The sequence below is a fragment of the Hylaeus volcanicus genome, chromosome 1, assembly GCF_026283585.1.
Source record: "Hylaeus volcanicus isolate JK05 chromosome 1, UHH_iyHylVolc1.0_haploid, whole genome shotgun sequence".
Classification (NCBI taxonomy): Eukaryota; Metazoa; Arthropoda; class Insecta; order Hymenoptera; family Colletidae; genus Hylaeus; species Hylaeus volcanicus.
Window position 1 is genome coordinate 13347710 of NC_071976.1, and position 18081 is coordinate 13365790.

Sequence of the window (18081 nt, forward strand, 5' to 3'; positions counted from 1 at the left end):
TAATTGCCCGCTTTTCGAAATCGCGCTCTTCTCGTCGCCGGCTCGTGGCTCTCCCCACCCAGGAGCTTTAAGGGGCTCCTTACGGTGTGCCACCACCATGGCATCTCCAGACGTCGGTGTCGTTCTCCTTACTTCTGTTACGCGCAGACATTTTCGTTTTTATTTTTCTTGATTTCGTCGGCAGGAATGTGTTCGAGATGGTTTACCATCCCGAATTCGTTCTAATCGAACACAAACCTCTAGCCTTTGACGGTAGTTTATTAAATTCATTTTTGAACAAAATACACATTCCCTCCTTGAAATCAACGTCGTCACGCCACTTCCACCCTGCTGGCAGCGCTGTGCCGTGGAAAAATCTTGTAAAATGTAACATGTTTAGTATGACTGGATTGTAAAATAATAATATATACGCGCTGCGCCGTGAGAATGTTATGTATCAATTATTATTAAGTGATATGAATGTTCACGCGCCGTGGGAACGGAAAAATTACACGAGTGTTATCAAAATAGATAACAATTCTCTTCAAGCCAGATCGTTTTAAATTGCACGCCGAACTTCCGTTGCGAATCGCCAGAAAACACGTTTTTGATATAAGCAGTTCGCGTAACACCTCACACCACAGTACAGCGCGTCGCGAAACTTAGCACAGCGCTTCAATCTTCTTTCTCTTTCGCTCCCGTTGGCCGACCGCATGATAACCCATGAAATTAAAGCTCTTGAATTGGATTGTACGAACAGCATAGAAGTCTTAGGATTTGGGCGGAGCACACGGACATCTTAGTCAGCCTAGGAGTCTACCCAATTAAAATCCACTGTCGTTACGGCTGCACTCTGATTCGGCACCTCCGAGAGTGCAGCGCAAGCACTTTGTAAACATCGCACCGAGTTGCGCTCAAAGCAGCGAAGTCAAAATCACTTTTTCATCGTACAGTCGCGTCGAGCGCGTGAATAGTCCGAGCGAACTATATTTAAGCAGAGTTGTGTACCGCGTTAACTCGTTTATATTATTAAAAGTGAGTGGTAGGCAAGGACTAGTTCCTCGTAAAAACAACCTAACTTTGTTCTTAAATTTTTCTAATTATTGAATTCATTTAAAATATTTTAATTTTTCTCAAGTGTTGATTATCCGTTATTCCGTAATTCATAATTTTTCACGTGTCTATGTGTGCTTCTCCCCTGTCCAGGACATCCGACGACCAACATCCGTGCGTGTCGATACATCGATAAATTTTACAGTAAATCTTGGTGGTGAGTGTTTACTCCAATACAATATTATTATATGTACTTTCACATCATTGTGACCATTCGGAACATCAATAAATGATATTTCAATTCCAGGGAATCCCTAATTGATGTTCTCGGGTGGTATTTCCATTGATCTTTCATATAATATTATTCCGACAATTTTTATTGTATTTCTTTATCATATGAAATCACTGTTGTTCAAATCTGGGATATTAATAAATGATATAATTCATTCCGGGGTAACCCTAGTTAATATCCCAGAAGCGAATAAATATATATATTTTCATTGTTTTCTTCTATACAATTTATGTTCAATTTTATATGAATTAAGTGAAAGAATGAAAGAGTGTGATCTATTATAAATATGTAAATTTCAAGGTCTATTCATTGGTTATTAAAATACACATCAGACAATGATATTTCAATAGTGAAATAGCTTTCAATATTTAATTTAAATTCACCGTTGAATCCGCTCGCATCCTAACCGTCCATCCTATTAAATACGAAAGAGAAATTCACATACGAGCCAGGGCCCGTACGGGACTGCTGTGACAAAGACCTGACCTTGCCCATAGGCAAGTAATATATATATATATCAATGCCCTCGCCCCGCAGGTGCCACGGGAGACAGAAGTGTGACGTGGGACACAGATTCCTGCGTCACAGCTTAAATAATTTTTAATATATATATATATTAATTATTTAATATATATATTAAATATTTATATATATATATTATTTAAAAATTATTTAAGCTGTGACGCAGGAATCTGTGTCCCATGTCACACTTCTGTCTCCCGTGGCACCTGCGGGGCGAGGGCAGGGGCTGACCGTCTGTAGAGGGTGGCAAGTCCTCTTGATGGTGGCCACACCGGGATCCTTGGGTGGAGGATACTGCGACTGGCGACTTGCCGCGCTCTCGCGAGGACGCGGCGCTGATCACGAGCGCGAGGGGGCCCAAAAAAAAGAAAGGGGGGTCCCTACTGGGCCGCGGGCCACGGATTCTTCCATACATGCGACCACCTCCGCGACGTGTTCGGGCGAGGAGGGTGCGAGGACCCTCCGGGGTCAGGGTGCCTTCGTGGCGGGCAGAAAAGTTCTGCCCCGTCACAGTGTACAGTAATTTAGTAAAAAGAAAATGCTATTGAAGTCCTGAAACTTTTTGTTCTGACCTTCAAAAAGAAAGAGACACTTGGATCTGATACATAATGTGAAATAAAACAAATTTGTTAGTTACAATATTCAGGCATTATATTCTTAACAATAATGCTTAAACAATAGAGCAACAATAATAAAACAGCGTTTTATATGTACACAATTAACAATCTTCCTCTTATCGTATCAAACATAAAGTTGCATGATTTCCAAGATTGTGTAACCCTTGCACGCATAAATGCCTGTAAAACTTGCGAGTAAAATCTTATATAACATTCATGCCATTTTTCATACGTTTCCATAGAAAGCAGAAGACCGATCAAAGGAAAGTAGCCCATGAATTCAATGAAAGGATTGCAGATGTTACTCATAATACGAGTAGCATAATATATTTATCAACAGATGAATATATTATATTCATCCATTAGTAATGATTTGTATCGGTACTTTAGTTAATGTTCTAATCCTTTTCTTATAATAATTCGTGTTGCAGAAAAATGCACAGACGTAATGACCTTAAGTTACATTATATTTGCATAAAAATATATTATTAATTTCTCTTAATTGGACCTTATAGTAATAGTGGCAATTATTGTCAATGTTGCCTTCAAACATCCTTCGTTAAAGAATACGCATTAGCCGCTTTATTACGATTAAAAAGATCGCTTTGAACAATAATAATTTTCCTATTCTTGGAACAGATATGTAAATATGTATGCCATGCGAAGAGTCTTATGTAGTTCACTGCAAGTGAAAAAATTGATAACAGTTTCAGTGGTCGGATATTCGTAATATCTCTATACGATAAGATTTCTAACTGCTGATAGTAGGTCAGCAACTGGTGGTTCCTGTACTCATAAATCTAGTAGTCGAGAAGAAGAATATGAAGATTTCTAAAGAGATTGTTCCCTTTCTTGATCATTCTTAATTTAGGAACCTGTCTTATAAAATTCATTACAAATTTTGCCATTTGATCTCCTTAAATAACTCAATTTCTTCTTTAAAAAAAGAAACAAACAATATTGATGAAAGAATTATACAAATATCAATACTATTCGTTTCCTAATGCTTTTCAACAATAAGCGATCTCTGCACCATTCGGCATCGAGGCTTAAGCTATTATTGATTATTAGTAGGCATATGATAAATTATCAGACATCACGATAAATATAAGATTAGCATAATTAAAATAATAATTGACTAATTTTGGCTTCATATAAATGTAGTTCCTAATTTGCCTATTGTTTCCTGGACTTTTATGCTACTTTTATGCACTAGGGAACATGCGATAATGCATAATTGGTTGTTTTCTTCTCTATCTGTTGTAAAGAAAATATTTCATTTAATTCCGCAGAGGATCCAAGCTTTCTAACGAGAAATCATCGGTATCGATGGAAAGACCTCTGCTAAAACCGTCCTGAAATATCACCATTCTATTAATTAATTATTTTAAATAGGTTTCGAACTTGCACTAAAACATCAACTGTACCTTCATTTCAAGCAGTTTTTTATCTAAAAGACCAATAGCATTTTCTAACTCCTGTTGACTGGGATTAGAAATCGTCGTTGTGGCTTCAAATTCACCCATCCCGAACGGATCGTTAAATTCGTTTTTCATATTCATGGATGGCGCAGGATTGAAAGGAATGCTGCCGAATAAATCCTCCTTCACTCCATTTTGGCGTCTGGAGTCCTTAGCTTTTGGCGGTGGAGCCACTAGAAATACAATATCAATATATGTTACTGCCTGCTTTAACCATATAAATAATATTACATACACTGCGTATCAAAAGTATACAAACACTTGGATTTTGAAAGTTTCAGTAGCTTAAGACAATTTTTCAATGAAACCAATGATACTGTCATATTCAATACGCCAAAAAACCTCTGAACACCCATTTGCATTTTAATAATGCATTTTATGCATTTGCATTTGCATAAAATGTAGCTAAACTAATGTGTTTAATGTATTGGAAACAAAATTTAAGCTTCGCTTATATTGGAGCTAAGTAAAGAATTTAATTCATACAGAACGTACTTAACGTTACGAGCTGTGAAATGAAAGTAACTTCTTCAAATACGGGAATCGTAAATTTAAAGCAATTCAATTGATTGTTTTGTATGAAGAGTGGCACCTGGATGATTGATTGCCACATAAATATTCGTGAACATTTCTATAAGAAAAAAATTTTCTTTTGAGACAATTGAAACCTACGTAATCTAACGTTTGCCACAATACTTATTTCTATAACGTTATCGAAATTCATAAGTCCTAACTATATTTATTTTCTTTAACATGTTACCTTCAAAATTATGTTATTTACTTCCATAGTAAAAAGCCTTGTCACTGACATGTAGGTGACGTGGCGATAAACGTGTTAAGACACTAAAAGCTCAAAAATCCAATTTTTATACGCAGAGTATATTGTACGTAAATATTGGCGAAAAATCTAACACAATGGAGGAGGACTTGTAGTGCCATTGCTTTGTGAGAAGAAGTTCGAATTAGAGGATATTTGACCATTCAGAAGAGAACTGTGATTAGTTTGATGATTCGTGATGCCATTCACCGCGCTTTCGAATGCTCTCGGATTGAAATCTTCTTCAAATTCGTCCATTAGAAGTCCCTCTAGCTTGGTACCAACTGACGGCTTTTGAGCAGGCTCGCTTCTGTTCACGTAAAATTAATCCGTTATCAAATAACCATCGAATATTTTGAGAAAGGGTAGTGAATCTTTCTACGTACGTCATAAAGTTGTCATCGAATGTTTTTTCAAAATTTCTTGGAGGAACTGGTGGGGGTTGTTGCGACCCATTGGGTGTATTTCCATTACTGTCGCTGTTCGTGCCAGGAGAAAACTTGTTACTGGTTCCATTTACCTGCGTTGTTTCGCTTGATGCACCAGGCACGTGCAGGATATCCGGAAGATTATGTTGCGACAAGTAAGCTGATACGTCAGCCTAAAACAGGAACATTTATGAAACAGTGCTACTTAAGATTTAAATATACTATGTACAGTGCATAGAAAATTAACCCTTTTCACTATGTCATCTCTGGAGCGACAAAACTGTTTCTCTTTACAACTTTTAAGTCATATATTACACTTCATACAGTTAATAAAACAAATTAGTGGGACACGGTATTATTTAAAAAATGCTTTGAAAGCATGTTTATGTAGAATGTGTACAAAAATGGAGAAATCATATATACAGTGTCACGCCTAAATCAGCCCATCTGAATATCTCTTCCAACTGTGATGATACAAAAAATATTTTACATATAATTTGAAAGGTATGGAGGGACTGCAATCATTTTTTTTTTCTTACTGTTTCTTTTCTTGGAAGTTTTCAAGATCATCTATGTTTTATCATTTATAAATGCATATTTTTCTCTATCGCATTACGTAACCGACATTAAAATACGATCAGATATGTATAACAATATAATATATATATTATAAACATATATTCTGTTGCGAATATTAGATAAATATGTGTTTTATCTACGGAAAAAAATATTCTGTTGCGAATATTAAGTAATGACTGTATACCCAGATAGCACAGGAACAGGAACGTCTTATGTACGTCCATCGAACGTCCGGTGCTGGACATTTCCAGAACGTTTTCTGTACGTCCATGGGACGTCCGGTGCTGGACATTCCCAGAACGTTCTCTGTACGTTCTCTGTACGTCTATGGGACGTCCGGTGCTATCTGGGATAATAATATTGATTAATTAATTAATTAATTAATATTAATTTACAATTGTAAATAGTGTATTTTATATTCGGGAAAAATATTCTGTTCTACATATTGAATAAATATTATATTATAAATAATATTTAATATAAATAATATTTATTTTGTTTAAAAAAAAGTATTTCTCCCTAAATCTAGAAAGTTCAGAGCGGACATCCCTGGGACGTACAAAATTTAGGTCCCATGGACGTTCGTAGGACGTTCCGGGCGGATGTCCCTGGAACGTACAAAATTTACGTCCCATGGACGTCCTAAGGACGTCCGGAAACGGACGTCGGACGTTTGGACGTAAACTGGACATAAAATGGACGTCCATGGGATGTCCGGTGCTATCTGGGATAATATTAAACATAAAAATTGAAATATCTTACTCGAAAAATGGAATTGTAAATGTAAACATGTTTCGATTGGAACAGATATTCAGATGGCCTGGTTTAGGCCTAATACTTTGTATATTGAAAGAAACCTGGAAAATCCATAATATGAGACATCAAAACCATAAAAGTTAAATCAGAGCTGACCAAGAACAAACTATGAAAATAATTATAGTCCAAAGGATTAAACGAATTATTAAAACAAAATTAATCGGCAATAGTTTGAGTTGTCTTTAGATAAATAGTGATAAATTGACTTGCAATAATCTCATCAACCAAGGACTAAATTAATACAATCGTTAGTCACACTAAAGAAATTGTACACGACTCTATAGGAAGCTAATTATTATCATAACGTCTAATACGTTGCGACAACGAATGATTTCAATACTATCATTTTCGTGCTAATAGTCTATATCCCGTATCCTTTATCATAGACAAAATTGTAAAGTGTCTGGATATTAAAATTACCCATCGTAAGTGGAGAACTTCATGCTTTACATTTTACATCTACTAACTGAACTGGGATCTATTGAACTAACCGATCCTTTGATAGCAGCAATGTCCTGCAGCCGCTGACGATATACGTTATTCTCGTGTTCCAATCGCTTGATTTTTTGTTGTAAAATCATATGTCGCCTCTGCGTTTCCAGATCTTTTCCAGAGGTCTCCAAAAACCGTTGGTACGCTAAATCGAAGGCTTGACCAATGGTCAGGGTGATTTCCTCGGCCAATTTATCGCTAACGAATACGAAGCACGTGTGCTTATCCGCGTCTTCTTCTTTCGCGATAAAGCTGAAGAACTTCTTCTCACCTTTGTCATCAGCACAGTACGATATTCTGTGCAGTGGATACTGATGCATAATCCGCTGAAAAAGAGAACGCTCCTTTAGAGCCGGATACGTGCAAATGCTTTTATGTGGAATATCAGTTAAAGGAATAGAATTCAAGCATCTTTTTTAACCGACTTCGAAATGGAGGAGGTTACTCAATTCGACATGTATATTTTTCTCTTTTTATGTATATTAATGATTACGCCCCAGACGGCTTGACCAATCGGGATGAAACCTATTGCATCTTGTAGAGAATGTCTCCGAGGTGGTCCCGTTATCAAACAATTTTGGGATTTCTCATTTTTTACCCGTTTTTTTTTTTGCAAACACCCATATGTTGCTTCTTATTCCGAAACGAATTGACCAATTGGATTGAATCTTCTTGCATCTGGTAGGGCTTCGTTGGGTCTTAAAAGCTTAAAAAGACATTTGACCTACTTCCATTTTTTACTACTTTATTGCACTTTTCATCGAAAATCGTACTATTTCCCGTATGTTCGGCCCGAATTCGATAAAATCGATGAAACACTTTACATTTTGCTGCTGGACTCGTTTTCGAGGTAATCACTTTCCAAAAATGATTTTTCTTATTGTTTATAACTTATTGTTATTGCGAAATTTCTATTCTTTTATGTAACTCGGCAAGGAATTAACCGATTGCGATGGAGTCTTCCGCATTTCATGATAGATGAATTCGTGATGTTCCCATTTGCAACAATTTATGGACACTTTCATTGTTTATAAAACCATTGTTGGTGCAAAATTGCTATGTTCTGGTGTAGCTCGACAAGGAATTTACCAAACGCAATCAATCCTTTCACATTTAGTTGCACATGCATTCCTGATAATCCCATTTGCAACTATACAGGGTGTCCCAAAAATGTTGGATGTCCTTGAATGGGATATTTCAGGGGGTGATTTGAAACAATGTTTTCATAGCGAAAATGTTGTTCGAGGTTTCGTTAAGGAGATATTTTTCAGAAACCCCCGACCAATCAGAGCGCGAGTTTCGGTTTCTGTAATAATATCCCCTTACCGAAGCCTCGAATACCATTTTCGCTAAGGAAAAATTGTTTCAAATCACCACCCCACCCGCCCCGGAACCACCCCTTTCAAAATCCTCCAAAGTTTTTGGGTCATCCTGTATATTGCTCATAACTATTGTTATTGCATGAAACCTATTGGTTATAGATTGCCACTAAAAAGAGTGGAATAAAATAATTTTTGGAAAAAGAATATAACCGACTTCGAAAAAATATTAAAATTGCACTAAAAAGTATGAAATAATTTCTATTTCATTTACATTAAATGATATTCAATAATATATTAAATTTCTATTTCCTTTATATTAAATTATGTTAAATAATCTTTTCGTAGTCGGCGCAAAATTAAAAATTACCATTGAGTTGCGTTCCAACTACCACAGCAGTAAGACGTGTTTAGATACAACGGCAATTTCGCGAGTTCCAAACCCGAAATACTGTCCGCATGTTAGTGACTGTGTCATCCCCAATTCCATAATCGAAGACGCATTCAAAAGCAATAACATTAAACTTTGCTCAAAAATATCACATTTAAAAGCAGAGCTAACAGACCAGACTTCTCTCACATACTAAGTTTTCGGCGACAAGTGTATATAAATCCGGATGATTCCAAAAAGATACCAAGCTCGTTTACTATTAATCTCGAAGATACCATATATAAAATATTTACAACCACAGACAAACTGATCTGCTTCGGGTGCCAACAGGAAGGACACGTTGCCAAACAGTGCCCACATAATACCAACAATATTGAAATCATCACTCAGACAGATACAAACCAGAATCCCCACACATCAAATAATACCCTAGACCTCCCAAAAGACAAAACAGACGACATAGAGACTAAAATGGAGGAGCCACAGACTAACAAATCTGGTATGAAAAGACCCTTATCGATATCATCAGATGAAACTTCAAGTCACCTTGTAAAACTAACCGACCTAAACTTCAAACCACCATCATGGATTTCGTTTATTAAAAAAACAACTATCCCAGATCCAACCAAAAAAAAGCCCAAAAGACTCTCATCACCGAACCCCACAACAAGAAGAATAGATGAAATGCTGGAACCAGCCAGAAAAGACATCGATAATGCAAACAATAACTACATACTAAATTATGCTCAATTAAAAAGCTTTTTAGAAAATGCCTTCGGTTCACCAAATCCAATCGAAATCGCCAAAACATATACGGAGAACATCATAGCCTTGATAGAAATGCTGAAAAAAATTTATCCGTCACTCAAGGAACGAAGCATCAAAAATAGAATACATAGACTATGCAAGAAACTCCACCCCAAAACACTTGAAATCACCACTACTGACTGGTCATCCGACACTGAAAACGAAACACTTTAATCAATCATATTCTAAACCAAACTCTCCATTAACAGATACACACTATGAAACCGATAATTCAGTGGAACATAAACGGGTATTACACGCATTATGAACAACTACAGCTTATCATAAACTAACACAACCCAACCATTATTTGCCTACAAGAAACCAACTTCAAGAAATCCCACCATCCAACTCTAAAAGGCTACTCCACCTTTACAAAAAACAGAACTAACGAAAACTACTCAAGCGGAGGAGTATTCATAACTACTTCAGATAAATTTAAAGCCACCGAGATACTAAGGACAAATTTAGAAGCAATAGCAATTTCTACTGCACTCCCGAGCAAATTACACATCTGCAACATATACATCCCAAATAGTCACGCTTTGAAATTGACAGATTTACAAGACCTAATAAATCAAATACCATCACCCTTACTGTTAGTAGGGGACTTCAATAGCCATAACGTCCTCTGGGGATCATACAAAACAGACGTTCGAGGAAAAACAGTAGAAAAACTTTTAGAGGACCCAAACCTAATTCTACTTAACACAGGAAATCCAACACACTTTTCCGTAAGTAGAGGCACCTTCAGCTCAATAGATCTATCAATATGTAGCAATAGACTAATCCCAAATATAGAATGGAAAGTTCTAGAGAACCTTCACAACAGCGATCATTTTCCCATAAAAATAACATATGAAGATCACATCTCTTTGACGCTAAAATACCACACCCCAAATGGAACCTTAAAAAAATAGACTGGCACATGTACTAAGAATCAATCACTAAACAGCTTACACACGAAGACCTAGAATACGACATTAATACGCATACTATCAACAAATTAACAAACTCACTCGAAACAATCATTAACACTGTAGCAGAAGAAGCCTCCGGACAAATTAAACCAAAAATTAACAGAAGACGAACAATACCATGGTGGAACGAAGACTGTCAGAAGGCTTTGAACAAAAGCCACCACTCATTTAACACAGCTAAAAAGAAACCCACCACAGAAAATCTAATTAATTTCAAAAAATGTCGTACCACCTTTCGTAAAACTATTAAACAAAGTAAAAAGCAATCATGGGAAACATACATATCAAGCATCACAAATCAAACGTCAACAACTGAAGTGTGGAAGAAAATAAAAAGCATCGATGGAAAAGCACTCACTACAGAAATTCAATTTCTTAATCTAGGCGATGGAAAAATTGTAACCAACTCGAAAGACATAGCCGATACACTCTCAGAAACTTTCCAACAAAATTCAATCAACAACAACTACAATACACCAACTGAGAAAAAGGAAAAACCACCAGACATCACAAACACGTCCCATTATAGCAAAAACTCAAAAAAAGATACCAACGACCATATATTAAATGCAAAAATAACAATAGAAGAACTAAATAACACACTCCTAACAACAAAAAACTCCTCTCCAGGCCCGGATAACATACCAAATAAATTTCTAAAACAACTCCCTCCGATCGGAAAAAACCACCTCCTCAAAATATTTAACGGAATATGGACCCACCAAGTCTTTCCAGACAAATGGAGAAATGCTATAGTCATACCTATATTGAAACCAAACAAAAACAAACATGAAACAGGAAGTTACCGACCCATAGCACTAACGAACACAATGTGTAAAATCATAGAAAAGATAGTCAATGCAAGACTAAGATGGTTTCTAGAATCAAACAACATTCTGACATTATACCAATACGGCTTCCGCCAGTACCGTTCGACTTCGGATGTACTCATCAACATAGAAACCAGCATATGTGACACATTCGTAAAAAACGAGCACCTTGAACTAGTCTGTTTAGACATAGAAAAGGCATACGATACGATACAGGGACCCAAAATCATTGAAACATTAACCGAAGCAAAAATAAATGGACACATGTTGGCCTTCATAAAGAACTTTCTTAAAAATAGATCAATCCAAGTCAGAGTCAACAGCACACTCTCTAAGCCGACTGAAATATTCAACGGAGTACCACAAGGATCTGTAATCAGCGTAACACTATTTTTAATAGGAATAAATAACATTGCTACAAACATAAAACCACCTGTACAGGTTAATCTTTTCGCAGATGACCTTACGATATCCTGCAGCGGGAAAAATATAAATACTGTTACAGAACTTCTACAGTCAAGCATAAATAGCCTCCAGAAATGGTCGGACGAATCAGGCCTCAAATTTTCTCCTCACAAAACACAATATATCATATTCACGAGAAAACGCCACCAACATCATAACCCACCACAAATTTACCTGAATAACACAACAATAAAATTGGTACAACACATAAAACTACTTGGTCTCATCTTTGATAAGAGACTCTCATGGATACCACACATGAATCACCTAAAAAAAATATGCGGACAACGACTAAACATCATCAAAGTTATATCCAATATCAACTGGGGAGCAGATCAAGAAACCATCCAAAAAACATATCAAGCTCTAATTAGATTCAAAATAGACTATGGATCAATAATTTACAATTCAGCCAAACCCTCCATATTGAAACAAATTGAAACCATCCATAATATAGCTCTAAGATTAGCCACTGGAAGTTATCGTACAAGCCCAATTAACAGCATATTGTTCGAAACAAAAGAAACCTCCCTGCAACAAAGAAGAAAGCTCCTAAGCCTTAAATACGTAATCAAAATTTCTTCCACTCCAAATAACCCGACTTTCAACAACGTATTCACTGACAGATACTCCCATCTGTACGAAAAAAGACCTAACTCCATAACACCATTCTACATCCGAATCACAAAATATCCAAATTTCCCCGAAATAAAGACAACGCCAATTATTGAACGCAATTACGGTAAAATAGCACCTTGGACTCTCAAAACCCCGCAAGTCAACACGGAACTTGCAGAAACCCCTAAAGACCATAAAAGTTACATCAAACACAAGGCAAGATTTCTTGAACTAAACAACCAATACATACTCTACAACAAAATATATACCGATGCATCAAAAACTGACCAAGGAGTAGGATTCGCCTTCGTCACCAACAATGAAGTCACCAAACAACGACTCCCCAAAGCAACATCAATATTTACAGCTGAATCATACACCATCCTAGATGCTCTTCATTACACCTACACAAGTAGCCACCAATATCATGTTATCTACACAGATTCAATGAGTGTAGTTACCGCTATGAAGAACACACATACTAAACACAAACATGAAAACATAAAAGCCATACAAGAAACCTGCTCAGAACTATCCGACAATGGTAAATACATAATCCTCATCTGGATCCCATCCCATCAAGGAATCGCCGGAAATGAAAAAGCCGACGTCTCAGCGAAAGAAGCAATCTCCATCCCTCCAAATGAAATTAGAAAACCCATCCCTAACCAAGACATCCTAAATTCGACACAAACTATAGCAAGAGAAGAATGGAACAAACTGTGGACCTCCACTCAAAGAACCAAAATCCACGAGATAGTGCAAGATTTCTATCAACCAATACCCATTCACAACTTGAACAAAAAAGAAAGAGTAATCATGACTAGACTCAGAGCAGGTCACTCTAAAATAACACATGAATACTTATTAAAGAAAACAGATCCTCCACAATGCACCCTCTGCAACAAAAGAACAACAATAAATCACCTACTATTTGAATGCCGAAGATACGATGTCGAAAGAAGAAAATACAAATTAAAACCAGACTCGGCCCTAACTTATGAGGACCATGTTCAAAACACCATCCAATATTTGAGAGACACCAACTTATTCCAGAAAATATAGAACATTTTTGTCGCTAATGACCTTGCAGTCGATGCGACGTAAAGCACTTATTTAAAAAAAAAAAATTACCAAATTTGGTTTAACTTTCTGTCGGAGGGACAAAACTTATGCCCTTAAATTATTGCTATCACCATATCTACTTTAGAGAACTTAAGTCGGTTATATTTTTTTTTTTCAAAAATTATTTTATCAGTTCTTGCAATGTATGTATAAAGTTTTTGACTCAAGAGATTTAAATCACTGAATTGTTTCCGTTATTTATTTTTTGCTGTATTATGCGTTGATGAAACTGTTTGAGAAGATTAATCGTTGGACTTTCCAGAAAAATTTTTAGTTTTAATTAATTGATAAACTAAAATATTTTAATAAATAGTATAAAAATAAATATTACCTCTATGAACTCTATATTCAATCCTTTATAACTCTGATTTAAGGAGATATACTTATTTATAATTCTGGTACATTACAGTAACCTTCTAAGTCCACAACCTGATCTCTATTACAGTGTACTTCTACACATAACCCACGTAAGTCTCAACCTGATGGGCATTATATGCAGCACAATATTTTGCTTATTATTATTCTTCTACAATTATTATAACTATTTGTTATGCTTGCAATCTGTTAGAAGAATAATAATACTAACAAGCAAAATTTGATGTCTATTGATCTTCGTATATAGTTAAATTGTAAGCTTGTGAGCTTACGCTACCGCAGGCGCTCCACGGCATACTCGCGCTCTGATTGGTCGGGGGTTTCTGAAAAATATCTTCTTAACGAAACCTCGAACAACATTTTCGCTATGAAAAAATTGTTTCAAATCACCCCCTGAAGTATCCCATTCAAGGACATCCAACATTTTTGGGACACCCTGTATAGTTGCAAATGGGATTATCAGGAATGCATGTGCAACTAAATGTGAAAGGATTGATTGCGTTTGGTAAATTCTTTGTCGAGCTACACCAGAACATAGCAATTTTGCACCAACAATGGTTTTATAAACAATGAAAGTGTCCATAAATTGTTGCAAATGGGAACATCACGAATTCATCTATCATGAAATGCGGAAGGCTCCATCGCAATCGGTTAATTCCTTGCCGAGTTACATAAAAGAATAGAAATTTCGCAATAACAATAAGTTATAAACAATAAGAAAAATCATTTTTGGAAAGTGATTACCTCGAAAACGAGTCCGGCAGCAAAATGTAAAGTGTTTCATCGATTTTATCGAATTCGGGCCGAACATACGGGAAATAGTACGATTTTCGATGAAAAGTGCAATAAAGTAGTAAAAAATGGAAGTAGGTCAAATGTCTTTTTAAGCTTTTAAGACCCAACGAAGCCCTACCAGATGCAAGAAGATTCAATCCAATTGGTCAATTCGTTTCGGAATAAGAAGCAACATATGGGTGTTTGCAAAAAAAAAAACGGGTAAAAAATGAGAAATCCCAAAATTGTTTGATAACGGGACCACCTCGGAGACATTCTCTACAAGATGCAATAGGTTTCATCCCGATTGGTCAAGCCGTCTGGGCGTAATCGAGTAATATACATAAAAAAAAATATATATATATGTATATACATGTCGAATTGAGTAACCTCCTCCTTTTCGAAGTCGGTTAAAAACCAGGTAGATCTAGTGTTACATCTCAAGATTATAGTACATATAATAGTAATCTTCTAATACCTTTGGTGCTGTCTTCGTTTTCGGTTCTTGAATGGCAACTCCATCTATGCTTATCGTCAGCTCTACTTTTGGAGTTTTCGTCCCCTCGCTCTTCCTCAGTTGTTGATTAAATTTTAACTTGCAGATCGCTTCTTTGACCACTTCGATTCCCTTTGGCTGATCCACTTCCGTGCTGCCCAAGTACTGAAATAATGTATGTATGAACAACAGTGAAGAAATAATCAAATTACACTACGTGACAAACAAAATTTGTCTGTGCATTTCTTATAGAATTATACAGTTGAATTTTGAAATTTTGATGCGTTATATCAAAATTTCGAAGTAAGATTTTTCCGAAGTAGATAGTAAAACTAGGTGTACTTCATTAATTTTATGTACTGAATCTAGATTTGAATTGAGAATTTGTTTAATAAAAATAAAATGTTTTAATTTAATAAAAAGAAACTCGAACAGTATAGCATAAAGTAAAATTTTAATTAATATAATATCTTTGTAATTACGACATTTAAATAAACAAATGTATAGTTATAAGCTTGTTTTTAATGTCAAGTTTCTAGCTTTTTTGTTTTTTCTTAATTTTAGAATTAAATTCTTAATATTTTAAATTATAATAAAAAAACATTTGGCATTAAAAATGTCTTGAATTCAACTTCAAATAGTAAAAGGTACATTCATTCTTTTATATCCAAATTGAATTATACGGGGTGTCCCTAATTTAAGTGTCAAAACTTTGGGAGCATGTAGGGTACCGATAAGCTAAGAAATAAGTCCTTTAGAAATTTGCTCGGTTTTGCTCCGTTTTGGAGAAAATCGTAAAAAAGAATCAAGAAGTTTTCGTCTTTCCTCTCATTTATTTACACTTACTTATTTTATTATCACTTATTTGATGCAGACATTGTTCATAATGATAACCTCTTGTTACAATGCATGCATTCCATCTACTAGTTATCGCTGGAGTTGCAGCTTGACACTGCTCTCGAGATATTTGTTGTACTGCAGCTACGATTCGGCTTCTCGAGTTAATTGGTATCAACTAAATTTTCTATTTCAAAACTCCAAACAAATATAAACGCTTGATCTTATCCTATACATTTTTTTTTTGTTTGGAATTTCAAAGCAGAAAATTTAGTTGATACCAATTAACTCGAGAGAATAACTGAGAAGCCGAATCGTGGCTGCAGTGTTGTCAAGCTACGATTCCACCGGTAACTACACTGCTTCAAACAATTAGTGGGACACTTTTTCAAACCGTCGCACAGTGCGGAATAAGTGGACAAATTTCAATATTAGTATATATCACAATGTGAGACAGATTTCTATCCTATAAAATATGTGTCAGCGTGGAAATTGTTATAAATCTTCGAACAAACATACAGACAAAACGGCAAAAAATATTCTGAGTTCTCAACATATTTGGATAGATTATTTGTTATATTTTAAGAAACTTATAAGTTTTCTTCCAAATACTTGCAACGTTCGGTTTTATATAATTTTTAATAAGGGACCGTACTGTTGATGTAGGGTCGCAATTGGAAGTTAAAAATTCTAATTGAATTGATTTATGGATTTCTATAAAAATTATTTTTCACATCCTCAACCAAAATGAAGCATAGTATATTAAATAACATATGGGTGCAACTTCTATTATTTATGAGACAAAAATTCCTAAAGAATTCGAAATATAGTCTACTAAAGCGACAATTTTACAATATTACAACATTTTCCTGAATGATAATCATAAACTTATACATACCGTTGGATTCAGAATAAAAAAACGCTTTTACTGGTCCAGAAATGAATCAAAATTTTCACAAATTTCGAGGGAGGGAGGGGGGGGGGGGATTTAAAAAAATGTTTTTTTTTTTTAAATTTTGTTGGTATTGGTTTATAGGCCTCTAAAAACAGTGTAATGTTTGCTTGAACATTTTTTGAAATCTCTAATCGTTTCCGAGCAAAAGTAAAAGGGGTGATTCGGATAAAAGGGTTAATTTCTCCCTCAAAACGCAAAATTCGCACGTACTGAGGATGGTGTAATTCATAAGAAGGTCCCACAAACAAGTATACAAAGTTTCATCAAAATCGGGGTTTGTTAATTTTTTGTTAATTTTGTTGTGATTTTATTAATGTTTATGATTAATTTTAATTTTTTTTGTGAATAAATAGCAATATATTTATATTAGTAATGAAATTTTGATTTTTGTCCACAATTTTGCTATTTGTTATATTAGTAATGAAATTTTGATTTTTGTCCACAATTTTGCTGTGCGTCGTAACTATGGGAGTTTTCAACCGATTGAAATGAAACTGCGTGAGGAGTACTTTTGAAGTGTCCCCTAAGCGTGTGTAAAGTTGCATTGGCGAGGATTGACGCAAAGGGGTTAATTCACCTCCTTAAGGGGGGGCGCGTCGAAAAACGTCACTTTTGAAGGTGCCAGGAGTAATGGAAAGGGTTAAAAAAATTAAAAAAACCTTTGGGGCGACTCTCCTTGATGCCCTCTACAAAACGCACCTCTTGAAATCTCTCTCGGACAAACCCACCCCCCACAACCTCCCACCCCCACTAAAATCCACAATTTTTGGACGACGGTTTCAATTTTGGGCTCAATGCATTCTCTGAACTTCCCTGATCCAGAAAATGCTATCACGCATACCGAGCACCCCATAGGTACCCTTCGGGGGGGTGGAACAGCTCGCAAATTTTCAACCTCCTTCGTAAGGGAGCACTTCCACACATCGGAGGGCAATGAAATTCACCATGTTTGTTCTCGATATATTAAGGATGAATGCCGAAAAGGTCCCGTTTCGAAAACTACCCCCGAAGCTGAAGGGAGGGGGGCAGAGGT

At 35.8% G+C, this 18081-nt stretch overlaps 1 protein-coding gene across 2 annotated transcripts in view; it reads right to left on the reverse strand.

Annotated features, from left to right (window-relative positions):
* Window positions 1-2471: 2471 nt before the first annotated feature.
* Window positions 2472-18081, reverse strand: part of LOC128882234 (PTB domain-containing engulfment adapter protein 1-like) — a 122505-nt gene continuing 106895 nt past the window's right edge. For both annotated transcript variants that reach the window (XM_054133823.1, XM_054133829.1), the window contains exons 4-9: window positions 15239-15421; window positions 7076-7402; window positions 5148-5362; window positions 4857-5071; window positions 3891-4117; window positions 2472-3818 (exon numbers count right to left, since the gene is read on the reverse strand). In XM_054133823.1, coding sequence (XP_053989798.1) covers window positions 3744-3818; window positions 3891-4117; window positions 4857-5071; window positions 5148-5362; window positions 7076-7402; window positions 15239-15421 — 1242 coding nt within the window. In that variant the 3' untranslated portion in view covers window positions 2472-3743. The remainder of the gene's footprint in view (window positions 3819-3890; window positions 4118-4856; window positions 5072-5147; window positions 5363-7075; window positions 7403-15238; window positions 15422-18081) is intronic.